Source organism: Misgurnus anguillicaudatus, chromosome 19 (genome assembly GCF_027580225.2).
Source record: "Misgurnus anguillicaudatus chromosome 19, ASM2758022v2, whole genome shotgun sequence".
NCBI classification, from domain to species: domain Eukaryota; kingdom Metazoa; phylum Chordata; class Actinopteri; order Cypriniformes; family Cobitidae; genus Misgurnus; species Misgurnus anguillicaudatus.
Window position 1 is genome coordinate 27,102,647 of NC_073355.2, and position 27,708 is coordinate 27,130,354.

General features: G+C 37.8%; 1 protein-coding gene across 2 annotated transcripts in view; it reads right to left on the reverse strand.

Moving 5' to 3' along the window:
- Positions 1–956: 956 nt before the first annotated feature.
- mybpc2a (myosin binding protein Ca) overlaps positions 957–27,708 on the reverse strand; it is a 40,789-nt gene continuing 14,037 nt past the window's right edge. The window contains exons 3-32 of one of the 2 annotated variants that reach the window (XM_073857298.1): positions 24,731–24,766; positions 23,941–23,955; positions 20,747–20,767; positions 17,836–17,850; positions 17,089–17,172; positions 16,745–16,893; positions 16,543–16,660; positions 15,868–15,916; positions 15,265–15,321; positions 14,170–14,342; positions 13,564–13,696; positions 13,235–13,359; positions 12,669–12,779; positions 11,632–11,787; positions 11,341–11,506; positions 10,868–10,974; positions 10,756–10,785; positions 10,493–10,635; positions 9,545–9,704; positions 7,161–7,265; positions 6,825–7,013; positions 6,575–6,709; positions 6,234–6,401; positions 5,984–6,072; positions 5,519–5,714; positions 3,922–4,061; positions 3,175–3,334; positions 2,590–2,726; positions 2,287–2,473; positions 957–2,114 (exon numbers count right to left, since the gene is read on the reverse strand). In XM_073857298.1, the coding sequence (XP_073713399.1) occupies positions 2,080–2,114; positions 2,287–2,473; positions 2,590–2,726; positions 3,175–3,334; positions 3,922–4,061; positions 5,519–5,714; positions 5,984–6,072; positions 6,234–6,401; positions 6,575–6,709; positions 6,825–7,013; positions 7,161–7,265; positions 9,545–9,704; positions 10,493–10,635; positions 10,756–10,785; positions 10,868–10,974; positions 11,341–11,506; positions 11,632–11,787; positions 12,669–12,779; positions 13,235–13,359; positions 13,564–13,696; positions 14,170–14,342; positions 15,265–15,321; positions 15,868–15,916; positions 16,543–16,660; positions 16,745–16,893; positions 17,089–17,172; positions 17,836–17,850; positions 20,747–20,767; positions 23,941–23,955; positions 24,731–24,766 (3,389 nt within the window). In that variant the 3' untranslated portion in view covers positions 957–2,079. The remainder of the gene's footprint in view (positions 2,115–2,286; positions 2,474–2,589; positions 2,727–3,174; positions 3,335–3,921; positions 4,062–5,518; positions 5,715–5,983; positions 6,073–6,233; positions 6,402–6,574; positions 6,710–6,824; positions 7,014–7,160; positions 7,266–9,544; positions 9,705–10,492; positions 10,636–10,755; positions 10,786–10,867; positions 10,975–11,340; positions 11,507–11,631; positions 11,788–12,668; positions 12,780–13,234; positions 13,360–13,563; positions 13,697–14,169; positions 14,343–15,264; positions 15,322–15,867; positions 15,917–16,542; positions 16,661–16,744; positions 16,894–17,088; positions 17,173–17,835; positions 17,851–20,746; positions 20,768–23,940; positions 23,956–24,730; positions 24,767–27,708) is intronic. The other variant, XM_073857299.1, reaches the window with a different exon arrangement.

The window sequence follows — 27,708 nt, forward strand, 5'->3', positions numbered from 1 at the left end:
GTCCTGCAGCTATTATTAGTTAGGTTAGGTGCGCTATCTGGTGGTCAATGTGGGTATCTTGTTTGTGCTTCCTATTTTGACTAGTTTTGCCCGTTTCTTTCGTCGTGTAGCCATCTTAATAGCGTATTTTGACGTATTTTTTCCACCGTCAACAAATCTTGTTTGTAGCTTTTATTAGCTTGTACGCTGTTACACACGAACAAATGTGGTCAGAGGTGTAGGGAACTCTCTCACTCACCTCGTATCTTGCATGAGGGATACAGCAGCATGGTCCCTGATAGAGTTAACCGAAGCCGGTGACACTTGTCCCAGCGGAGCCGCGGTGCTGTGTTTGTTTTATGGCTGTGTAAATTAGCTGTAATTCGTTTGCTCAGTAATGACGCGGGAGCGCGCTAATTGGGGCAGTGTTGATGCGCGCGTAAATGAGCCTCGAGTGTGTTATGCTAATGAGACCCTGATTCTCTAACTCGCCTTCTGACTCAGCTAGCATGTTTATAAGCACACAGACGTGTACATGTAAAATAAAATATAATATTGTACACAAAACAATGAACAAGTGAATAGTAGCCTACAAGTCTACTTTGTTTGATGCTGTGGCTACCCACATAAAATGGTTTTAGTAACTTTAGTATTAGTTTAGTAACAAATTTAGTAACTTGTGTGTTTAGTATTTATTTTAGTGCTGTAAGACTCTTAAGTAAAGTTTTTGACCACACCATAGTAATTATTAAAGTATACTACAGTTTATCAATTCCCTGTAGTAATATATTACATATACATTAACAACGTTTATAATATACTACAGTGACAATTTTCAGTTTACTACTGTAAATAGTACATTACAATGCGTAATTTTTTTCATGTGTGTAATTATAGTAAAATAATGTACGAATTCAGTTTTTGAGCTTTTATTTGATTTGATCCCCCCACCCCACCCCCAAAAATGCATGTTATTTAGGCTGCTATACTACCATATACTATATACTAACTTCACTAAGACAAAAAGTACTAAAACACCATTTTATCAGTTGTTTATACCATAGTACCATTTAAACTCCAATTACAGTACATTAAGAGCCAGTTTCCCGGACAGGGCTTATCCTAGTCCCAGACTAAAATGCATGTGTGAGCTGCTTTAATTTAAAAACACCTTGTCCTTTGTAATTTTAACATATTTCGTTGGCATTGTTTTGTCTTAAGATGCACACCTGTAGTGTTTTTTGTAAGGTATGTTTGTAAAAACTTCTTAAAGGGGCCATGGCACAAAAATGAGACTTTTTCCATGTTTAAGTGCTATAATTGGGTCGCAAGGGCTTCTATCAATATAGAAAATGTGAAAAAGATCAACCCATTAACTTAGTTTTGGTAAACCATTCTCAACAAGCACATACAAAAACAGGTCGTTAAAATTTGGCCCTATTTATGATGTCATAAGGAGCTCTTTTTAGAATAATACTGCCCCCTTTATCTGCACTATCCAATCAGAGCACTGTCATTTAGTGCAGAGAAAAAGAAAGAAAGAAAAATAATTCAAAGCACAATTGAGTTTCAATTTCAACAAACCACCATCATTGTGTTCAGTGTTTGCACTTCATCAGCTCATTTGCATTTTAAAGGACACACCCAAAACGGCACATTTTTGCACACACCAACAAAGTGTCAATTTAACATGTTATAATAAGTTATCTATATGGTATTTTGAGCTAAAACCTCACATATGTGCTCTGGGGACACAAAAGATTTATTTGACATCTTAAAAAAGTCTTGTGCCATGGCCCCTTTAAATGACCTAATATTAATAAGACCTAGTCCTGGATTAACCTAAACCCTGTCCGGGAAACCGCCCCTAAAATGTTAATCTTTTAGTAACATAAGCCTCTCACACCATCGATGTACTGTGGTACCAACCATAGTACTTTATGCAAGGATTCAAGTTAGAAAAGCAAAAAAATAAACCCAACATGACGACAGAATTTTATTCTAAATAAATAACTGTAATTTCCATTGCTTTCCTGATACACTCTTGAAGCCCATATCATTACTTTACAGACATCTTCAGTGTCTCTCTGGGTTTTGCATTTACTTCTTTGCCTCCTCTGTCTTATCTGTCAAAACTAAAACAAAAAAGATCAAATATAAAATGTTATTTGTGAATATAAAACAAGTGCAATTCACAAGAATAAAAAAATGAAAGATCACAATCGATTTGAAACTGAATAGCACATTAATATCATGCTATGGCTTGTACTCTGGAGATGATGAACTTTGCATTGTTTTTGACAATACCTCGAACCTCCAGCTTGCACTCCACCTCATCCACTCCGAGGTCATTGACAGCTCTGCATGAATATCTCCCCCCATCAAACAAGCTTGGCTTACGGATGTTTAAAGTCAGAACGCCCTGGTTATTCTGCATGATAAACTTTGGGTCGTCCCCAATAATCATCTTATTTTTCATCCATATAATCTTTGGCTGGCAAGAGAGCAAACGAAAATGACACAGAGAAAGAAAGAGCAATGTAAAGTTGCTTAAAAGATCTGTAAGTGTGAATGAGATCATGGTTACGCGTTACACAAACGCAGACGTACTTTGGGGAAACCACGGACTGCACAGCTGATGGCAGCATTGTAACCGGCAATAACACACCTGTCCAGGAGAGGTGTGATAAACTTGGGTGAGCTGTTCATATCTTTCTCCTGGTAGGGGTTTCGATTATGTTTAAGACCTATGAGTACAAGACAAGAAATGGATTATACACTGTAAAAAAACATGCAGCAAGTTTAAACAACTATGCAAGTCAACTCAACCTAATTTTTTAAGTTTTTAATGTGTGATAAATTAACATAAATAAAAAAAACAAGTTGAATTGTTCAACTTAATTTCTTAATTTAAAGGCGGGGTGCATGATCTCTGAAACCCAATGTTGTCATTTGAAATCACCTAAACAAACACGCCCCTACCCCAATATAATCTGGACCTTCTGTTGATAGACCCGCCCCAAACATACGCAACGATGGCGGTTAGTAGACACGCCCCTTACTGCTGATTGGCTACAAGTGTGTATTGGTATACGGACCGACTCACTTTTTCAAAGTGTTTCAAAAATCACGCACACCCCCCATTTAAAGAAACATAAAAATATATATTGAAATTATATCATTTTTACAGTGTACCTGATTTAGTGATGTCAGCTGTGTTTTTGCTGATGCCAGCATCCTCACTCAGGCCACAGATGTTCTCGCTAAACACACGGAACGTGTACTCGTTCCCCATCACCAGATCAGACACGGTGCAACCCGGTCTCCGATTGTGCTCGTAAACCGTGAACCATTCCTGAAATGAGTGAGTAACTAAGAATAAAAATTATATTTTATAATGCTTTAAAACAGCCATGCAAATGAAATACCACTGATACAAACTGAGAAGAGAATATACATTATATGCCCAAGTGTATGTGGACACCCAAACAACAGATCCATATGTGCTAAAACAGCTTCCACCGCATATGGAAGGACCTTCTACTAAAGTATATGTTGATATGTGGCTGCAGGGATTGCCTCGCATTCATACACAAGAGCATCGATGAGGTCAAGCACTGTTGTTGGGTGACCGGGTCTGGCTCGCAGTCAGTGTTCTAATTCATCCCAAAGGCATTCAGTGGGGTTCATGTCTGGGCTTTGTGCCGCCCAGTCAATTTCTTTCACAGCGGACTCTTAAATCATTTCTTTTATGGACCTTGTTTTGTGCACAAATAAAACAGCCTCCCCAAAAGAAAGAGGCACAGATAAAATGCCGCTGTCTGATCGAGATTTATCTCCAATGGAAAGAAGGAGTGACCACATACATCTGGCTATACATAGGCTAGTTCATATATAGAAAAGAAACACAACATTAAATCACTGTTGTTGGTATAGGTCTACCTTAGTTTTCAGGTCAGCCTTTTGAATGGTGTACCCAGTGATGTCACTGTTGCCATTGTCTTTCGGTGGCTTCCATTCTAAAGTAGCATTGCAGCCCCAAACATCAGTTACGGTAACATTCATCGGTGGTCCAGGCTTGTCTTCAAGTGTATGTGTGTGAAGAGGACAAAGAAAAAAATGATGGTAAGTAGTACTCTAGAGCTTGACACCGATAATCTTAGCCAAGAGACTAGTTAATGTGTGCTAATCTGAGAAGTGGCTACAAGCAAGCAAGTGAACGAATGATAAAGATGAAAGAGTGGGATAAAATGATTAGAACGCATAGAGAAGTAGAGGTAGGGTAAGTGAGCTCAAGCTCAAAAGAAAAGGAAAAGACAGAGAGAGACAGAGAGAGAGAGAGAGAGAGAGAGAGTTTGCGGCTGGGAGCGTTTGGCAATAATCCTGGGCAGGCTGCTGGGATGCTGGCAGCAAACTGTGACTAAATGGCTGTCTGGCTCATCTGAAGGGTTTTGCACTCTCATTAGTTTACCTCCCAGCGGGAACACAGAGTGAGTGTCCTCTAATCCTATTCTAATCCCGTTCAACACACGGAATAATCCAAACAACACCCCACAGAATAATCCTTGCAATCATACAGACCTATGACACCTTCGGTTTTGGTGAGAGTAAGTGTTTAATGTGAAGCCTTCATGACAGTTTAGAAGTTAAAATTGAGCAGATAAAGCATAACTTTTGTAAGTGATCCTCAAACAGTTTACAGTGGTAACAAAATTAACCTGACTCGCATTTAACTTCAAAGAGAAGCAAACCTTTTCAACTGTGAATTTAAATCCTATTTAAATTCTAAGACTAAAGTCACGTGGCTGCAGTGATGCGGATGACGTACGACACGGCTGACGTGTTATCTGGTGCGCCCCAGCTGTTTTTTTTTGTACGCCTGGTTCGTTTACAATCTGAGGGAGACGCACGCTGTAAGTTTGAAAAAAAAACTTTGCAAACATGTCTGAGGATAACACGTCATCTGCAGTCATGTGACTCCAGTCTCGCGCACGCGCTCCACAACAGACGCGGAAGAGAAGACAATGCTGAACAAAGTCGTAATCTTTGTTATTTTTGGACCAAAATGTATTTTCGATGCTTCAACACATTCTAACTGACCCACTGATGTCACATGGCCTACTTTGATGATGTTTTTATTACCTTTCTGGACATGGACAGTATATCGTACATAGATTTTCAATGAAGGGTCAACAAGCTCTCGGACTAAATATAAAACATTTTAAACTGTGTTTTAAAGATGAAGCGATGTCTTACAAGTTTGGAACGACATGAGGGTGAGTGACATTATTTCATTTTATGGTGAACTATCCCTTTAAGGAAGGGGAAGTACTCTGGGTCCAGGCTAATATTCCGAGCTCGGAGCCTTCCCCTTGGACAGCACACCAAACATGCTTTATTTCATATTTAATTACATGTTAATGCAAACTCGTAAATTTCATGTCGTCTGTAATGTTAATGAATGTGCAGAATCTTATGCAAACTTGCAAATTTAGAAACAGTCCCCCATAATTAACCTAATCCCAGTGGTCATACTAACCTACTATCTGGATCTCAATCGTGGCTTTGTCCTCCATGTTCTCAATCTGCACGGACAGCGTGTACTGTCCAGAATGTTCTCTAACTGACTGCCTGATGAATAGTATGGTGTCCGTATCAGATGTGCGGATATTCACCATCTTTGGATCTAGAGGTGCCCCATCTTTAAGCCAAGTAACTATCGGACGTGGTTTCCCCTGAGAACAAAGGAGAGAATTAGCTTGGTTGATATCAGGATAGATGGTGTCCATAAGGCCATATATGAGCAACCCTGTCTGTGAAGTCATTTATTTGCTTATATATATATATATATATATTTTTTTTTCCCCAATCATCCTACATAATGTAGAGCATTTTGATAAAATATAACCCTCATATCGTAAATACTGACTAAGGCCATGTTAAAGATTAAAATCAATGTGAAATCTTAAAATAAAACTTTGATGAATGTTTTTCCATTACTGACCTGAAAGGGAATAACTAGGTTGACCTTCTCGCCCACTCTTTTCATGTACTTAGTTCTAAGTTGCCGGGGAACACGGATTTTAGGCCGTTCTGAGAGCAAGCAGCACAAGACAGAGTAAGAAAGGATGAAGAGAAATTGATAAATTGTTAAAGCATTGTTTTTAGTTCATACTTAAGCAATCCACATACAGTACATCCTTTGGAGATGTATGTTTGTGTGTATGCATGTGAGTTAAGTCTTCGAGCCTTACCAACAATCTCCCGGATGGTGACAGCTTGCTGCGTTACAGCTGGAGGGCTACGACCAGCAATATTTACAGCTGTCACCCTGAACAGCATCTTTTCTCCCACAGGCAGGCCTTTGACCCTGTAACTATTCTTCTCAACAGGGGTCTCGTTGGCCTGCACCCACTCAGTGCCTGTGAGTCCCACCAGGAGCAAAGAAAAAGGGCCAAACCAGGAAGATGTGTTAACATATCAAAGATCAATCAAAAATGACTTCACTGTATTGACATGCAGACTGAAATGGCACAATTTGTGATGTGCAACGATGAAGCCGTTCTTACTCAGGTCTACAGCTATAATCTCTCACCTCCCTCAAGACAATATTCAATGATGTATCCATCTATCCCACCGGCTCCAATCCTCTCAGGAGGAAGCCATTTCAGAAGGCAGGAACCATCTGTGACATCGTCCACAACCAGGCGTGTCGGTTCACTGGTTGTAGCAATAGGATGGAGCAGGAAAACAAGCAGAAAGCATGCTGGTGTAGATAGGTTTGTTGAGAAATGAGTAAAGGCTGTGCCAAACAGTTTGATGAAGAAAAACAAATTGGAACCAACCAATAGGCATGAAGGGTTTGGAGACTGCGCTTGGCTGGGAGACACCAATACCATTAACAGCAAACACCCTCATTTCATACAGTACGCCTTCAAGCATCTTCTTAGCCTCGTATGTTGTGGATTCATAAATGTCAAAGTTCAGCTTAGTCCATCTGGAAGAACCCTTCTTTTTTCTCTCCATCAGGTAACCTGAAATTACAATTAAATGTAAGTCCCATACATATGAGAAGAGAATGCACAACTTGTATAATATTAATGAATGCATATAAAAAGTATTCTGGTAAAGTATAGAAAACTGCACGTCAATATAAGCAAATAAAAATGATGAGGTTATACCTTTCACTGGAGCTCCGCCATCAAATTTGGGTGGATCCCACAGGATAGAGGCAGTGTCCTCTCCAACTCCAGTGCATTTCACATTCTCAGGTGGGTCAGGCACGTCTAAACACAGCAAATAGCCCAGTCAGATAAAGCAAAGACAGGATATAGAAAAGAATGAGGGAGTGAGGATACAAGGTGACCCATAGGAAAAAAACACAAATGGGACCTCAAAGGCATCTCAATTTGTTCTCCTAACACAGCAATAATAATAAAGTCAGACTTTTTCTTAAGTTTCTTGTTCCTAAGCTATTCCTCATAATGATAAAGATTCTTAAGTAATCTCAAATGTGTCTACTCATAAGATATCACAACAATGTTTCAAGCTTTGCTGAAGTCCCAAGGTCTGTAAATCAAGTCTCCTAAATTAAAATTATTTGTACTATGCCATCTACATTACTTGTATACATAAGCGTAGAATACGCAGAACATAACCCCCTCCGCCTCACTTTTCAACTGGCCACCACCATTCCCGCCAATGTTTTTATTTGTTATTTAGATTTGAGTTAAAGGGAAATTCCGCCCTAAAACGGAATTTAGGGTGTTTTTTCGTTGTTAACGAGTCAAACTTTCATTTAAAAGCATATTTATGACTGAAGAGCAACATTTAAGATATTTAAGATGTTCGTTTTCTGGTAAACTGGCCTTTGAATGGGAGTGAATAGGGCATGTCGCATGAGTGCACAAAATCTCTATTTTAACAACACTAAGAAGGCTCGACACAACGTGATACTTTACTCGAAGTATCACGTGGGTCTCTACACATGAACGCGAGCATTGAGAACATTGTTTGTGTACACAGATTTTAGTAAAAGCGAAAAGTTTGGAACAACTTACCGTGCTGTTAAACTGCGTCCCGCCGCCATATTGCCAGTCATGAGCAATCGATTTCAGAATGCGATTGAATGGACTCCATAGGACGCTACTTTTTCAACTACAGGGTCAATATTGTTTTTCACTTGAGACAAAACAACAAATTATCCGTGCATTTATATGGAACTATGCTTTAGGAGCTATCCATCTTTACTCTCCTTCCTCCTTATGTCGCATTCTGAGATCGATTGCTCATGACTGGCAAGATGGCGGCGGGACGCAGTTTAACAGCACGGTAAGTTGTTCCAAACTTTTCGCTTTTACTAAAATCTGTGTACACAAACAATGTTCTCAATGCTCGCGTTCATGTGTAGAGACCCACGTGATACTTCGAGTAAAGTATCACGTTGTGTCGAGCCTTCTTAGTGTTGTAAAAATAGAGATTTTGTGCGCTCATGCGACATGCCCTATTCACTTCCATTCAAAGGCCAGTTTACCAGAAAACGAACATCTTAAATATCTTAAATGTTGCTCTTCAGTCATAAATATGCTTTTAAATGAAAGTTTGACTCGTTATCAACGAAAAAACACCCTAAATTCCGTTTTAGGGCGGAATTTCCCTTTAAGTAACATATACCCAATCACAAGTGAGCTTTATAAGGCGAATAATTTTTTACTTATACTTGAGTTCATGTTTGCGTGTGAACTGACATATTTACTCAAAACTAAAAAATGCAGTGATTTTTCTCGTAAAAATACTCAGTTTTAAGTAAATGTAAGCAAAATTTTGGATCCATGCCCTGTACTTAGACTGTCTGTATCTAATATTAATCAAACAATGAAAAAAATCATTCATGAGACAATTTTACTCATCTACTGAACCCACTGATCTATATAAATGACTGAATTGATATACAGTACTGTGCAAAAGTCTTATGCCACCATGCCACAATTAGATGTGTTGTTTTTGCAATGTTATAGTGATCATATATAATTGCTTCTCAGTCTCTTTAATAGAATACATCCAGAAAATACAGGAAATGTGTATATAGTATTAAAAACTATAAAAAAATGTAAACTGATGTGTTAAGTTTCTAGGGTAAACCCCTTCCACTTGAGCAATAGCAGAAGACTGCAGGATCTCTTAAACCTAAATGAAATTAAATCCTAATTTCTTTTTTAAAGAAAGTAATCTTTTTACTTCATTCTGCTTAAAAACGCTCAAGATGTGTTTAATGCCAAGAGAGGTAACACTAAACACTGACGATGACTAAAGTAGACATTTAGTACATATTTCCTGTATTTTCTGTTTGTATCTTAACAAAATAGATTGAAAAATAAATATGGATGGACATAAAAACTTCTAAAACAAGTCTGGTTGTGGTGGCCTAAGACTTTTGAACAGTACTGTATAGTTAGTCTATATATATATATATATATATATATATATATATATATATCAATATTTAAGAAACATCTGAAAGAAAGTACACAATTAAATTTTGACAATTTTCTCAAGATGACCTCACCGACTATCTTAACAAAGATCTCAGCCTTGTCTTCTCCAGCAGGGTTGGTTACAGTGATGTTATAGAGGCCCTCATCAGATCTCTCTGCCCCCTCAATAACAAAGCAGCTCAGGTTTTTCCTGGTCTCCACTCTCACGCGCCCTTCAGACTCACCGATCTCCTGCATCATACACACACGTCATGTTCTTAAACCAGCTCATATATGCGAAATGTCACATTTGAAGTCTGTTTTGCATTAGAAGGAAATAAGTTGTGTAGGATGAGACAAATTCTGCATATTTTTGATGAACTGGAGAATATTTGTATAACTGAAAGAGAGACATATGCTCATTTTCCAGCTCCCCTAGAGTTAAACACCCGATTCCCACCGCCTTGGAATCCATTCAGCCAATCTTTCAGTCCGGCCAGATTCAATCCACTGAATCTGATTAGACCATTAGCATCACGCTCAAAAACGACCAAAGAGTTTCAATATTTTTCCTATTTAAAACTTGACTCCTCTGTAGTTACATTTTGTACCAAGACCGACGTAAAATTAAAAGTTGTGATTTTCTAGGAAGATATGGCTAGAAACTATACTCTGGCGTAATAATCAAGGACTTTGCTTTATTTTCCGTTGGTCTTAGTACACGACGCAACCACAGAAGAGTCAAATTTCAAATAGGAAAAAAATCGAAACTCTTCGGTTATTTTTTTGCGCGATGCTAATGATCTAATCAGACTCAACGGATTATGCTAAGCTATGCTAAAAGTGCTAGCGCCAGACCCGGAGATTGGCTGAATGGACCCCAAAACGGCAAAAATCAAATATCCAACTCCAGGGGAGCTGAAAATTTAAAATATTTAAAAAAAAAAGTTTAGTGTCCCTTTAAAGCAAATGTTTCTGCCACAAGCTTATATGGGTCATATTGGTCAAGTGTGTGGGAGAATTTGGCAGTGATTTTGCACCGTATCTCCTTTCTTCCAGCAGACGGTGGGGGCGGGATCTCCACTGATGTCAACATCAAAACGGAGCTTGTTTCCGGCCACGACAATAATTGTGTTTTTGTTGACCAAGCTGCCGGTGGTGTCCAGGTGGATTTTGGGAGGCTCTGGATGATAATAATAATAACAATTATAGCAATAAAGAAACTAGACTGTAAAAATTCATACAACCTCATATCTGTCCACAGAAATGGTGTCAGACTTGTTGATGTAGATGACATACTTACCCTGACGTGGAACATAATCTATCTTGATCTCTGTGGGGAAAAGAAAATATGGAGCTCAGGGTCAAGGTTGAAATTAACCAGCTAAAAACAAACAAACAAAAATCTCCCTTACCCAAGAAGTTAAGTTTGGCTGAAAGGGAAAGAGCGTAACCATCAGGTACAAAGGTGTAATCTCCTGCATCCTCAGGCTTTACATCATCTATTACCAGTTTGTGAGTCCTAAAATACCAGGACTGAAAGTTACCACGACAGCAGTGATATATTCATTAACATTTATGCATTTGGCAGACTTACAGTGCATTTCGTCTATATATTTTTATCATTATGTCTTATTGTATCTTACATGATCTTTGTGTTGCTAATGCAATGTACTACCAACAGAGATATAGGAAACGTTTTTAAGGCTTTTAAAAATGTCTTCTTAGAAAAAGTGAACACATGACATCAACAACCTAAAAACAACACCACAAAAATGTAATGTTTACTTTAATGACCAGACAATATAAAGATAATAGCGAGGTCAAGGCTGAGGTCAGCTTGCTAATGTGTGAATCAATAAGAGCGATTGTGAGCGGACCAATATACCTGCCAACGTGTGTCATTTTGATGCGATTACTGGGAATGACCTCCACCCCATTCTTGAACCATTTGCCGGTTACTTTCTCATCAGACACTTCACACTTGAAGACCGCCTGCTCTGAAGCCTTCAATGTCAGATCAGCTATATTCTGCAGGATCTCCAGCTCCTTCTCTACAACAGTAAAACAGTAGAGTAAGCTCTACCATAAGCTACCGTCAACAAATACATAAGTATGGAGTCTTGAGATTCCTTGTGAAACCACTGAGATGGATATTGTCACTATTACAAAAAAGTACCTTCCACTTCCAGCTCTCCTTTGGATTCCCCCCCATTAGTGTACACATGGTATGTTCCAATGTCCTCTGTAGTCGCCTCATTGATGATGAGCCAATGTTTTTTCCCATCTTTCTTAAAGCGATACTTTCCATCTCGGCTCAGTTCCACTCCATCCTTCATCCTGAGTGAGATGAAGAGAGACGGAGACAGAGCAAGACAAAGATGGAGATTAAATATAATGTTAATAGGAAAATGCAGAACAAGGAGATCTATGGCAATTGAAGATGAAGATTAGGGTGCATAAAAAGACCAAAGATGGACAGAAATGGCATGACAGAAAGAGGAAGAAGGAGGAAAAAGGAAAGCATTGAGTTTGATATGGACTGATCTTGACATATTAAGACTTTAAATGCTGATGTTGTATTGGGTGGATTGATCCTCATATTAGTCATGTCATTTTCAAGTCAAGTCATATTTTTTATTTTTAAAGCACATTTAAAAGCAACAGTGTTGCACCAAAGTGCTGTACATTTAAAACAAGACAAGCAACATAATTACAACAAGACAACGACTCTTAAGAAAATGCTAAAGAATAAAAAAGAAATTTAAGAGCAGATTTAAAACATGTCAGCGGAGGAGCAAGCCTCACATTAATAGGCAGGCTATTCCAAAGTGTGGGAGCTATGACAGAGAAAGCCTGTCCACCTTTTGTTATGTAGCGACAACGAGGGACAGTTAAAAGAGACTCAGTAAAACTGTGTATCATCTGCATAGCAGTGGCACGAGATCTTATATTTCTTAAAGATGGAACCCAGGGGCAACATATACAGTGAGAATAGTAGAGGGCCTAAAATGGACCCTTGGGGAACACCACAGGACAAGGGAATTTTTATACTATTAGTGTTTTAATAGATCTACACAGTATTCCAGTCCAATCCAGCTCATTATTCTTTATTCAGATGATTTTATTAAGCATTTAATTTGGAGTTGTAATTATAATAAAATTGTAAATTAACTAAATTATCTGGTGGCCAGTAACTATATGAGCGGAATTGTCTCATCCATTTTACATTGGCTCCTTCTTCAGACACTTCAACTTCAAACTCCACTTTCTCCCCAACCACCACATGAACGTCATCCAACATCTTAGTGATGGTGACTGGAGGCTCTGTTGGTATAAATATACAAAATAACTAAAAATGTTAAGTAAAGTAAAATTCTGAGCTAACTATACATAACAGTTCATGTTATTGAGACATGAAGTACTTGGTGGTGCAAATATTCATTGTAATGCATAATTCTCATTTAAGTAAAAGAAACATATGACAAACTAAATAAAATACCTTATAGAAACCAAAACAGACTGAAGCAGAGACCTCAATAATAAATGGCTAAAAGAAAAACAAGGGAGGGTATACCCGCAGAGATAGAGCTTTAAAATAATCAATAGGACAGATGACTACCAGTCAAGGACAGACTAACCGGCCAAAAGGACAAAAACCAGACACTGCAGACGACTACAGATAAGCAGACAGAACAAATGAGACATTGAAATTTACAAGGCTAATGATGGCGGTCATGATGATGATGAAGAAGGTGCTGATGATGATAATCACAATATACCTTGAACAAAGACCTCAGTGAAACTCTTCTCCTCTCCAACCACGCATTCGTACGCTGCATCGTCGGCCAGAGTGCACTTGTTAATAGTGAGCTTACGGACGCCACCCACACTCTCAAAGACATATCTAACAAAGAGAGAAATTCAAAAGCATTAAAGCATTAAAAGACCACATATGACAATTGAAGTGACTTCCTGATCTTTCCAGTGCCCCTATCTTTCCACAAGTTTACAATCATCATGCATGTGAGACCAGAACATATCATGTTCTCTCAAAGTACTACACATTATGTATTTCTTTACTCTTCAAAACCCACACACAGCATCTCACTTGGCTGAGGGTTTGATCTCCTGCCCGTTTTTCAGCCATTTGACCTGAGCGTTGGGATCAGTGAGCTCCACTGAAAGCATAATTTTCTTGCCTTTCTCCACAGAATAAGCAGGATTCAGTTTTTTCAGGAAAGCTGAAAGTGAAAAAATATAAGTAACTAACTGGCTAAATTCTGTTTGAAATGTATGTAAAGACTAAAACTTAAAGCGGGGGTTTAACAGTATTTCATGCATTCTGACTTAACACAGTTAAAGAGTTGGATTCCTCATGCTAAACATGGGCAAAGGTTCAAAAAACCACGACAGAGTATTTCTGTGCCAAATGCACTTCGTTGGGGTTTGTACAAGTTCCTGAAAAAATTTTAGACTACTGAATCTGTTGTGTAAGATTAACATGAGATAGCAAAAACGGCGTGTGTTATGTGAGCTTTAATATTTTTAACATCTAGTATAAAAAAAACATTTTGGGATTACCTGTGGCTGATCCACAGCTGTGCCGCTATTCGGAACGACTGCACGATTGCTTAATTGTACTATTATCTCTTTATAGTCTATGTGTGTGTGTGTGGAGGAGTCTATGTCAGTGTGAATCTATAGCGCATCTCACCATCGCTTATCTTGGGCTCCACTTTCTTCATCTTCTTCAGTCTCTTAAGCAAGCCCCTAAGGTCAGTGATGCCGTACTCAAAGGCGATCTTCTCATAGTCACACGGCTTGGCTTTTTTCAAGATCTCCCACACATCCACATTTATCTCAGGTTCCTCCTTCTTCTTCCTCTCTCTGAGAAACAGATGCGTTTAATTAAAGTTAAAGGAACACGCCCACATTTTAGGAATTTAGCTTATTCACCGTATCCCCAGAGTTAGATAAGTCCACAAATACCCCCTTCATCCCCGCGAGTGCCGCAAATCTGTCTGACGCACCCCCCGCCAGCCCAGCCCAGCACAAAGACTGGAAGTAAATGGCTCCAGCCAGCACACTGCTCCCAACAAGCGACAAAACAACGTGAACATTTTCCTATTTATATGTTGTGATTTGTATAGTCACACCGTGTACAAATAACAAGGTCATAAGATACACAGCCATCTTTTAACTGTATACATACAGGGAACTATATTCTCAGAAGGCGAAGCACTGCTACTTGGGCGGAGTGATTGGCTCGCAGCACCCGAGAAACCCAGTGGTGAGGAGCAGAGACTTCGCTCAGAGTCACTCCGCCCATGTAGCAGTGCTTCGCCTTCTGAGAATATAGTATATTTAAGTATGTATATCGTTAAAAGATCGCTGTGTCTCATATGACCTTATTATTTGTACACGGTGTGACTATACAAATCAAAACATATAAATAGGAAAATTTGGGCATTATTTTGTCACTTATAGGGAGCAGGACGCCAGCTGGAGCCATCCACCTCCAGTCCCCGCGCCAAGCCAAGCCAGCGGTGGGTGCGTGACGTGCATCAGACAGAGTCACAGCACGCACAGGGATGAAAAAGGTATGTATGGACCCATCCAACTCTGGGGGGCACAGTGAACAAGCCAAATTCCCAAAATGTGGGCATGTTCATTTAAGACTGAACTTCAGTGGAGAAAAAAATGTCCATGGATGACATTTGTTTATTAAAGATGATATGATGAAAGATAATATACTAATGTGAAAAATCATGATTTTAATATAAAAAAATCAGCACAGAGGGTGCAAAACCTTTTCTTGAGTAAACCACTGAAGTCCAGTTCTCCTGCATCATCTCCTGCATCGCCCCTGTAGATAAAAAAAGGTAAACATGTTGGAGAACATCTTATCATTTTGCAAGCAAATCAAACTGAAAGAAGAGGACTAACACATTATGTTCATATAAGGTAACAAAATATGGACATTTTAATGTAATATAACAAAAGGTTACTGTATGTTCAGCATTAAAAGAACATTAAAAAACCCTATTTTGTATTTTGAATCATTTCATCCCCATAAAATGTATTTCAGGGCTATTACTTAATATGAAAACTAAGAAAAAAGCTATTCTGCAAGTATAGCAGAGAATGATTCAAATTTGAATGAAACAAAAATGAGCAGCAATGACCTACAAAGATCAAATCACAAAGCGGACTCATATAAACTGACAAACTTGTGCAAAAAGCTTTGTGAATACAGTATTGATAAAAAACAAAACAAAAGCTGGTACAAATGGAGATAACATGAACAAAAACTCTCAGAAGACGAGCAATAAATAAACATCCAACAGTAGGTTACAAACAGACTCTAGCAGTCGCTAATGAGGAGGAGCCACAGACACCCAAACAAACTCACGATCGCTTGAACGCCTCCAAAATGTTTGTTTGCTGTGTTTCTTCAGCAGCTGGAAGATGGAGAAGACGAAACAAATAATGATGAAAAACCGTAAGAGTTTGCTCCGCAATTTGATTACTGTCAAAGTCAATAAATGTGTAGTGCTGATTTACTAAGTGCTGCATAACTAACATAAGAGGATCTAATCAGCCAAATACCTCCTGAATAATGAATAAGCTCAGTGATTTACTTTAAATACATACACACAGGTGTGTGCTTAATTTAATATCATTTCAGTCTCTCTCTGACGTTATTAAATGCATCGGAAATATTATTATGGGGTTTAACAAACTGAGGTCCCTTGCAGACCTCAAAGGTCACGTACAGTATGTTCAAACACAGCTTGTTTATGTGCTGTATTTCTCCTGTAGATTTTCTATACATTTTTCATAAAGCAAATGTATACTTTTTAGCATATATATATATATATATATATATATATATATATATATATATATATATATATATATATATATATATATATATATATATATATGTTTGCTTAGAATGCATTGGAATTAGACATTGATATTTTATGGAGGGGTCATCATGCAGTGTGTAGGGGTTCTATGATGTAAAGCAATATGTATAAAAATACTCAATTAATATTCAACTCATAACATTGTAATATTTTACCTTCAACGGTAACTTCAAACGTGCAGCTGTCACACTTGTCTTTGGATGTGACCTCACAACGGTAACCCCCAGCATCTCCGTCTTTAGCCTTAATGATGGTCATCTCATAAGTGTATATCTGGCAGACAAAAAGGGGAGATAATAACTCTGGAGCAGTGGTTCTCGACTGAGATCGTCTTAGCTAATAAAGTGCTCAACACACCTTGGTGTTTCTATCATAGGTTTCTTTAAACTGCAGGTGTTTGCCCGCCTTGCTGCCTAGGTCCAGCCATTTCCCCTTTAACCACTTCATCGCTGGCTTCCTTAGCAGCTGTGAGGAGTCCACCTTAGCCACAAATGTGATATCTTTCCCTATTGTCAAAGATATAAGGAAGAGACATGAAGCCCTGTGGGTTAAAGTTAAAAACAACATGTGTATTACACTATGGGTCTTTAATCCATAAAAGGGCCACTGACAGGCAGACTTTATTGACGATTACTCAATGTTTCATATACATTTTCAACTTCAACTGTGTATCTAAAGGATGGGAAGGTTGGGAATCTCACCTTTATGTACTGTGGCACTCTGAGGTCTCTCCACAAACAGGCCAGTTATTTGAGATGTCTGTGGCTCTTCTCCTGGCACATGTTCTACAGGGATGGGAGAAACAGCTTAAGCTCATATATGCACTGCTGAAAGTCTATATTAAGACATTTTAGACAGGCTATAGACAGTTTCATCTGACCTCTGGAACAAATACCTTGTGAAAAATAAACATTAAATTTGTATACATTAACGTTAGCTCAGTGTAATGGTTGATACGCTTTAGCTATGATTTTGAACTAAGTAGTTTACTGGTTATCTTTTTGCTTGTAATTAAAAATAATCTACTCTAGAAGGACTCTGTTGTTTTTGATGCTTTGCGGAAGTCTACCGAAAGTTAAGTTTGGGCCACAAAAGCAGTTTGTTTATGTTGTTGCCGCTAAAACCGTTGATATACTTAGTCGACAAGGATAGAAATGAGGATGAAAAAGAAAATTATTCATTACAATACTGCATGTACTCTATATATAGAGTTTTGTCTTGAGTCCAGTTTTAGCAGGTTTGGCGCCACCAATCTATCTAAGAGCTATGATCACAATAAAACAAAACAAAACACCTTAAATTAGGCAGTTAACATTTTACTTTCACCCTTTCCAGATGCACTGGGATGTGAAAGACAATAACACAACTTCCTTTGCATGATAAATTTCCTTTAATTTTTTCATGTATATGTCACTGACAATACATGCTAAAGGATTTGTGTGTCTTACCATCCTCAGGCAACTCTGTATCAGAGAAAAGAGAGAGATAGTACAAAAAACAATTAGCAACTTATTTATACTGAGAGATCTTTTAAAGGGACAGTAAGTAGGGTTTTAAGGGTTTTATTAATCAAAATCAAAAGTCTTTTTATTCATAAATATGTCCTCGTTGGTGTCAAATGACCTCCGCCGGTGATCTGACTTTTCTTTGTAAGCTTAGAATTTCTTCTCTTTACTTACATTGAACGGGTAAGTCCAAGGAGGCTTCCATGTCGTTCTGCGGTATTGATAAACTATAATAGCAGAGAGGGACAAAAAGCACTTGCCTACCAAGGCGTTTCCACATCGCGTTTTCATTCAGAACACGTAAACTAGCTGAAACGGACAAGGAGATCAGTGATTACATAACGGCTACCGTAGTTGCAACACGCATTTGGAAAAGCGAGGCGCTAGAGAGCACTATTCGTTTGAATGCAAAATACAATTTCACCAATAGATGGGGGTAAAGCCTACTTATTGTCCCTTTAAGGTTGAGGAGGCATTTTTAACATACACATATACATACATAGAGAAAACCCGTCCCATTCCCAGTTTTATCAGAATTCATATAGTGCATACTGTAGCCATTAAGTTATTTATTTTCTTATTAACCAAATCATACCAATCCAATCTTAACACTATTTTCTGGCAAACAATTATCATCATAGTGAGTATTTGAAGAGTTTGGTTATAAAACGCAATAAACAAATGCAAAAAAATTTGTTACCACCAAAATCTGTATTGTATTAGTTCATTTTTAAAAAGTTAATTCTTAATTTTACGGAAAAAACGATATCTGCCGTGTTATTGTGTCATCTATTCTCCCTTTTTTTCCAAACCCCGACAAACGTCAGTCCTGCAGAATGCAATAAATCCGCTTAACCAATCACAGCGCACCATTCCACGCATTGTAAACAATAAGGACGGCGCTTTGGATACACACAGAATCCTAGTTTTCCTAGTACTTTGTACTTCGTGATCATCTGATCAACAAACAAACAAAACAAAATAATACTTTTGATGGCATTGATAAACCTGTGGTGGTTTTCTGTGGCGGGAAAGAAACGTAAGAAATAAAAATCTAATAATTTATGTGAGAGGCACTCGGGAGACAGAAAAATGTCGGCCATTGCTAGTTCTCCTGAAAGCATCAAGCTTCTGTCATGCTAACACATTGACCCCAGGGGATCTATAAAAACTTTCCATTATTTTACGCAAAGTCAACGAAAATCAAGCAGGACCAAAACATTTTACAGCTGTCAAAAAAGTTCAGCGACGACGTCCCAAGGTAACACGTTTTTACAGAAACTATTCGAAATGGATTTATTACATTTTGGAACCAAACTCTTAATTTACTGTTTAGTATAGTTTATGCAGTGTTTTAATGCTGGTTACATGTCTTTGATAGGTAACCAATTTTTGCATTCTCGTCCTTCATTGGATCTAAAGAAAAAAGTATTGTATAATGAAAATGTAACAGATATCGTAAATCAATCAAAAGGTGTACTTTTTAAAATGCACATCCACTTGCTACTTAACCCGTCCGTGTTGGGATCAGGGCCAGATGACATCATGCATTTCCATAAAGCAAGAGAAAAAACTTTCCTGCACATTTGCTCTTTGTTTTATGTTTATGCAGGTTAGTATGATATACTGATCAGGAAAGAAAAGTCACAGTGCAATGCATAGTATCACTAGATGTATATATATTTTTTTCCTATATTAGGTCATATATTATCGTGTACTCTGTGTAGCCAGGTATTTAGGTATTACCTAGAACAGTGGTTCTCAAACTGGGGTCCGGGGCCCCCAGGGGGGCCGCGAGATGGTGCCAGGGGGGCCCCAGTTTTATGACATTTTATAAAATGCATTAATTTATCATGAATTCTGTGAAATTAAACCTAGAAAAAATAGTAAGGCAGCACTACTTTGTATAATTTAATGTTTTGTTTAATTAAAATGTGAAGTTTTAGAACAGTTTTTTGTCATAAATTTTCTTTGGGGGGGGGCGAAGGAATGCACTGTACACAAAGGGGGCCGCACGCTGAAAAAGTTTGAGAACCACTGACCTAGAAACACTTTAACCCAAATTAGACAGATACCCAAGAGGTTTAACACCAATATCAGCAACTACACATGTGCACTGTGAAAATGCTTAAAGCTAGTGTCCAGCTCTCTGTGTCCTAACCTCACATTGCTAAATGTCTTGACCCTGATACTGTCACATCTCCAAAACAGATCCATACATTTCCAGCGGTGAAATGTTCAGAGAGACACACACTTCAGAGTATCAGTATATTGCACAATTTATAGGAACGGTCGACCACACCAAGAGTTTTACATTCTGAAACATCAAAATGATGTTTTATGGCAAATATTTCATAACCATTCAGTTTAGTCAACCAACTATTTTCTTCCCATAAAGAAATAGTAATGGATTTTTTTGAAAGTTGATGCAAAGTAAATTTTGTGGAAAGGAGGTATATGGTATATAACCCATTATTATCAGATTCTCCATCTGAATGCAAAAAAGTACATCTTAAACTAGACTAAACTGGTTTGCTGACCATTGGTTTAAGCTGATCTTACCTCATATAGGCTAATATGGCTGTGAAAGCTGATATTCTAGCTTTCCAGCCTGACTAGTTAAAACCAGCAAACCATCTTAGACTGGATTAAGATGTGTATAAACATCAGTAAATAATTTGTTTGTTTGTTGGTCTCATTTTAGCCAGTCAGAACCCCTGTGACAGACCTATAGGTCACCAACAGAGACAGTGACTGACGTTTGTTCATGTGCACAATCACGGGGAAGCAACTAGCACATTGACAAATAGGCAAACACACACAGCGAGACAATAGCAAGGTTTCTTTCTCTTACCATCACTGCCCTCATTTTCCTCTAAATGACAAGAAACAATGAAAGCATAATGAGGTTAAGGCAACACATAAAGAGAGAGAGACGTGTTAAAACACCATACAACATGAAAAATAACAACATAACTGCACACTACTGCTAAAAATAAAAATAAAACACCAGTGGGAAAGAAAATCATTATATAATCATTAATTATATTATCTATTCAAAATTCAAGTATTAGACCAAAGTCATAAGTTTGAAAACCCAAATCTGTGTTATCCAGCTTCATTGCAGATCCCAAGCAGCACCTATAGCTCACTGGGTCGGTATCCTTTCAAAATATACAACTTAAATACTTAAAAAGTTCATAATTGTACATCAAAGGTACATATTGGTACCAAAGAGTGCATATTAGTACCTAAGAGGTACATGTTGGTACCAAATCCCCAGGGACAGCTAGGGACAATTGTTGTCCATTTTTTGTATGATTGAAAACCCTGCTGTTTTATCATTTAAAAATCTATATTATGAGCTTGAAAAGTCTAATTGAATGCAATAATGCAAGAGACCAAATACCTCTCAGGATAACTGTAAGTTATATTCATGTATAAATGATCTATCATCAACACTAGAACATAAATCAAAAAATAAAAAGTGCCACATTCACACCATGGTTAAACTGTGTACACTCACCTTCTCATCACATTACACCAACATACCATCTCACCTTTGAGAGGAAACAATACATCTTCCACAATATCTCCCACACTGCTGGTGTTTAACCATAAATTCATCATAACAAAAACTGATAAATGCAAATGCCTGCAATAAATACACATCCTCCAGCATATGTACAAAAACTGTGCTGCGTTATCATAATCGGATTTAGTGCACCTAAAGTTAATAAAACCCTAACCGTTACAGCTTTTCTAAAAAATACAAATATACTTGCAAATTTGCATATTTAAAATAAAATATTGTCACAATGGGGAGGACACTGTATGTATTGTAATAAAAGCCTAATAATTGACCATATGCATGGAACTTTCTTAAAAGGTACCCCGACTAGGAGGACTTGTATGCTTTAATCCTTTTTATTTGCCTTTAGCTACTAAAAATCATTAACTCTTTCCCCGCCAGCATTTTTAAAAAAAGTTGCAGCCAGCGCCAGCGTTTTTCATGATTTTCACAAAAGTTTAATGCCTTTCAGAAAATGTTCTTCTTCAAATATATAAACATACAATATACCAAATGAAAGAACAGACCCTCTGCTTTCAAACAAACAAAAAACGCTTCATCCTACCTTCAGTAGTTCTTTTGTAATCAGCGTTTGAATATGGGTAGGTTTCTGCAAAAACACCACATTTTGAGCAAAAAGCAGAGATAATTCCATTTTTGTGACGGACTTTTCATAGAGATCCCATTCAGAGCGATCTTTAAAACAGACACGGACATGCAGCAGCTTGCCATAGGGCAATACTTCCGGTTTTAAAAAGTTGCGGAAGGGCCTAGTGGATAATAGCGGTATTGCGGAAAGACGGAAATACTCGTCATTGGCGGGGAAGTGTTTTCTCTTGATTGACGAGATATCTCGTCAATGGCGGGGAAAGAGTTAATAGAAACTAGGGCTGTCAAAATTAACGCGTTAATAACGTGTTAACACAAATTCATTTTAACGCCACTAATTTTATTAACGTTCGATTAATGCAACGTGCAATTTCTGTTTCAACTTTAGACAGTAAATCTGACCCGTGTTGTCTAAATGAGTCAGAGGTTTTCATAAAAATAAGAACATTAAGCTCTCATCTAGCAAATCCAACGCTCTTAAAAGTCATTAAACATATAAAATGATTTTTTTGTACGATTTCTAAGAGTGGTACCATCCTAAATGCTTAAAGCCCCCCTAACCTAAAAAATGCACTTTTTACATGTGTTTCTAGCAGAAAATAAGTCAGCAGTGTGTGTGCAGAAACATTCTACTATTATACAAATCAATCTTTTCTTCTTTGTGTAATCTCCTTTAAACCACAACAGTCACACAAAACAGGCTGTTGGGGATCCCCTAACAATGTGATGTCACATTGATTACGCCCCAACCATAACCGCTCACAAACTCCGCCTTATGAGCCCGTAGTTCAACCTTTTGACAGAGACACATGTTTTGATGAAGTCAAAAGCACATGTGTAACGCTCTAACCCCTAATTTGCATTCGGGGAGGGGAACAGAAGCTTTCTTTGCATTTAAAAAAACACACACAAAAATAGCATGTTTTTCATTGCAGCCACAAATGGTCATGTTCAACATCGTATAATGAAAAATCTGTGGTGTATTTTGAGCTGAAACTTTACAGACACATTCTGAGGATACCATAGACTATATTTATATTGCTGCAAACACCTAGGTTAGGGGACCTTTAACTAATACAAATGATGCGTGTCCATTCGCTTGCGGACGTTAAAAGACTGACTGACGTTAAAAGAGTTATTAAGAGCGATTAGATTCGAAAACAATCTTCCTCTTCCTTATAACCGGGTACCTTTTAAGAGCATGTGTTGTAATAAAAGCCAGCTTTCTGTAAAATTATCTTCAAAATACTGAGGTAGCTTTAACAGCATCAATAGTGTAATACTTATTTTATAATCAGAATGTAATTCATTAAAATGACGTTAATATTTCAGCGTTGTGAGCGGACAACAGCGGGGCACTGGTCTTTCTCTTCAGCAAAACTAAATTTAACCATCAGTTATATAGCTAGTTCCTATAGCTCAGTGGTTCCCAACCTTTTTCACTTCACGGCCCATTAGTTGCCCACAACAATATTTGAAGGCCCCCCCCCCAATGTATATTCGCTACTTAAAAGGCCAAAAAATGTTATACAAGTTGTTTTAGCTTATTTTAATGCTTGTTTTGTCTTTTTTTATAATTTTAGGTCATCTTGAGGCCCCCTTGGAAATCTGCTGAGGCCCCCCTGTGGGCTCCGCCCCCCTGGTTGGGAAACACAGCTATAGCTGACAATTCACCGGAAATGCCAGAGCTGGCTTATCAAAAATGAGGAAGTAACCGTGCATATAGTAAATTACGGTACTGACCTATGCTAACCCTAAGCCACCACAACACAGACATACAACTTGTTCGTAGATAGAAAACCACCTCTTGTACCCTTGAAACAGCCTCATTCAAGACAAATGAGATTCTTGAGATTCGGGTGACCCACCTTCTGCGAGTTTATCTGTGAAAAAAGATACACAGAGTAAGCCTGACTGCCTCTTAAAAGGGTCAAATTTTAATGTTTAATAATATAATAACCACCATACAATAACCATTAATCAAATAGATACATAGAGTCTAGAGCAGTGGTCTCCAACATGGTGCCCGCACAGAGTCTGTGAGTTGCCCGCCAAAGAACAATTTTAATATTTATTTATTACATATTTTTATATTAGCTTAGCTTTATTTATGCATGTTAAAAACATATCAACAAGTAAGGCAAGGCAAGGCAAGGCAAGTTTATTTGTATAGCACATTTCATACACAGAGGTCATTCAAAGTGCTTTACATAGAAATGAGAAAACAATATATAAAAGAGAAAAAAGAAAATGTAAAAATAATAGATACACAATAAAATGACAATAAAAACAAAGATACATGAAAATTTAGAATAACAATTAAAGAAAATAAATGTGATTTTAATAAAAACACTTTAAAATGTTAAAAAGAATAAAACAGAAGTAAAAGTGACTTGAGTTAAAAGTGCAGTCAGTGTGAAGCAGCACAGTGCTCATTCAGTAAATGCAGAGTTAAACAGATGTGTTTTTAATCTAGATTTAAAAGTAAAATAAATATGTTTTGAGTAGACTATACCAAAAAAGTAGCCCTCTGGATTGTTTTATCCATAGGGATAGCCCATGCTCACAAAAAGGTTGGAGACCCCTGGTCTAGACAGTATTTCAAAATATGAAAAAGTTTCCAACAGAGTAGCACAATGTTGGATGCAATGCACTCACCATCAGGGGGAGCCTCCTGCTTCTCTGCCTTAGCAGCTGAAAGAAATAACACACAGTATTCAAAACAGATCACAACAGCTAAATCAGGGCTAAATCAACATTGGTTATCGTTATATCTTTAAAATATTTATGACTAAATTGACATGGAAAGGAATTTAAGTGTGGCATGTGAGGGATCCAGTTCTACAGAATAAGTATACAAGTTGTTAGGGCACTGAAATGTAGAGTAGACAATAATTTATCTCAAGCTAACCCATGCTGCCTATGACCAGGTCTACTACTTACTAGAGGGAAAGACTTTAAAACTATTTAAGCAATAGATGCAGCAAAATATTCTCTGATAGTTAACTGCAGGCACTTTGTCATCCAGGTGCTTTTTTTAAGCTCTTCAGAGTCTAGTAATGCCTTTAATAAATAAATAAAAAATTCATCTGTGTGTTTTAAATTGCGGAAGGTATTTTAGAAATGGAGCATCCAAGAATCTCTCATACACTCTCATCTGGTGTGAGTGCCAACCTCACCATCCCTGTTTCTCTCCTCAAGCTCAGACATAACCTTGACTCTTAATGACCTGAAGGAGTCGACGACCCAATCTTTAGGAATAAGCATATGAGACACCATTCTTGGCCTTGGCCCGGGGGTCAGATTGCATGATCAGCCCTCAGGTTCTGGTCCCTGCTTGCATACCGACATCCTGACGCTTCTATTTTTGCTAAGGTTTGTCTTTCAGAGCGCAATATGTTAATGGTTCTCAAGCACTTCTGTTATATCTTCGTCTCGGTGGAGTAGGACCCCTGCCTCAGGATCTAAGAACCTGGCTGAGATCCATCCGAAAAAAGGACAGGTCACCAGAGAGTACTTTTTTTCACAAACAGGATCATGTAACTCGCATGTAACTATGATAACTACTTCGAGTGAGGAACAGGAATGGCAGTGTTAATTTACTTGTGTTTTATTTTGAAATGATACATACAGTTAATCTTCGAGGAAGGATCACCTTTAGCTTTTGATCCAAATAGCATATTCCCCTTAAATCTATTGATTACACCACTGCAATGGTGTGCATGTGGCTTGCTGTTGCTATGGAAACCAATCTAACATACTCTGAGTAAACATCTATTAATCATATTTTAACCGTTTGCCCTCCTACCCATCCACCATGCAGCTTTCACCAGCTGATACAACCAGCATAATATTTGTGGCAAAGGAGGTTGACTATGATTCTGCCTGGTTAAAGGAATAGTCCATTTTCTTAAAAGAAAAATCCAGATAATTTACTCACCACCATGTCATCCAAAATGTTGATGTCTTTCTTTGTTCAGTTGAGAAGAAATTATGTTTTTTGAGGAAAACATTGCAGGACTTTAATACACTTAACTCAACACTTAACAGTTTTTTTCAATGGAGTTTCAAAAGACTCTAAACGATCCCAAACGAGGCATAAGGGTCTTATCTAGCGAAACGATTGTCATTTTTGAATAAAATAAAAAATATGCAGTTTTAAACCACAACTTTTAGTCCAGGTCCGGTCCAGTGCGACCTAACGTAAATGCGTAGTGACGTAGGGAGGTCACGTGTTACATATATGAAACGCACACTTGCAGACCATTTTAAACAATAAATTGACACAAAGACATTAAATAGTATCATTCCACATACAACAACGTCAGAACGGTCCTCTTTCAACACACTTGTAAACACTAGGGCGGAGTTTCGCGTTCGTCCTCTGTGACCTCTTGACGTCATGACGTATTGCATGAGGTGACGCTGGCGCTTTCAGAACCGGACCTAGACAAGAAATTGTGGTTTAAAAGTGTATTTTTTTTATTGTCAAAAATGACAATCGTTTCGCTAGATAAGACCCTTATGCCTCGTTTGGGATCGTTTATAGTCCTTTAAAACTCAGTTGAAAAAAAACGTTAAGTGTTGAGTTAAGTATTAAGTGTTGGGCTCTATTAAAGACAAAAATAAAATAAATCCTGCAATGTTTTCCTCAAAAAACATAATTTCTTCTCGACTGAACAGAGAAAGATATTAACGTTTTGGATGACATGGTGGTGAGTAAATTATCTGGATTTTTCTTTTAAGAAAATGGACTAATCCTTTAACCTCGCATCTCCTCAGCATCTTATGGGATGCATAATTTGGTATGAGCCACATGCATTCATACAGATGTCATTTCTGCAAGAACAACATTCTTTAAAGAAAATCTCAAGGGCTATTCCTATATCACACCACCCTTGGGACATCTCTGGTTTCCAATTGTCAGCACTGCAACCACCATTCAAGTCTTGGGGCTGATCATTACTATCTACAGTCACTGTGCTAAAACCTAACACACACTTAACTGCGCACAACCACACAACTTCTAAAAGTGTAACTGACTCAAAAGAGATCAATGTAGCCTATTAAATCTTACTGTAAAACACAATGCAGAGACAAATTCATGACAAATTATTACTCCTTAAACATTTGTGATCATGTCAATGACTTTGGATGGGCTTTTACAGACTAGTTCACATTCAACCGGATATCACAAGAATTTGTACATATTTTACGAGTTGGCTAATTCATATGAATTCGTACGAAATTAATTGTGCAAAAACATACGATTATCATAAAAAAGCAATAATGAAACCCCACCCCTAACCCCAACATCACAGGGGTCGAGGCAAATCGTACAAACATTTTCAAAAGTGGTTGTACTAATTAATACAAATTAACCACCTCGTAAAATAAGTACGAATTGCCATGAGATAGCGTTGTCACATTTTATTTTCTATTTCATTATATAAGAGTCAGATGAGTACGAAGGGATATAAGAGCCAGCCAGAGGTCATAAAGTCATTACGATGTTCCCTAATTCTAATTCGGCCATGTTAAATTAGCACAGAGAAGATTCAGATATCTTATGTGTAGTGTATGCAACATGAACATCTCCTGAGAGAAGTGTAAATGAGTTTGCCTAATTCCCTCTT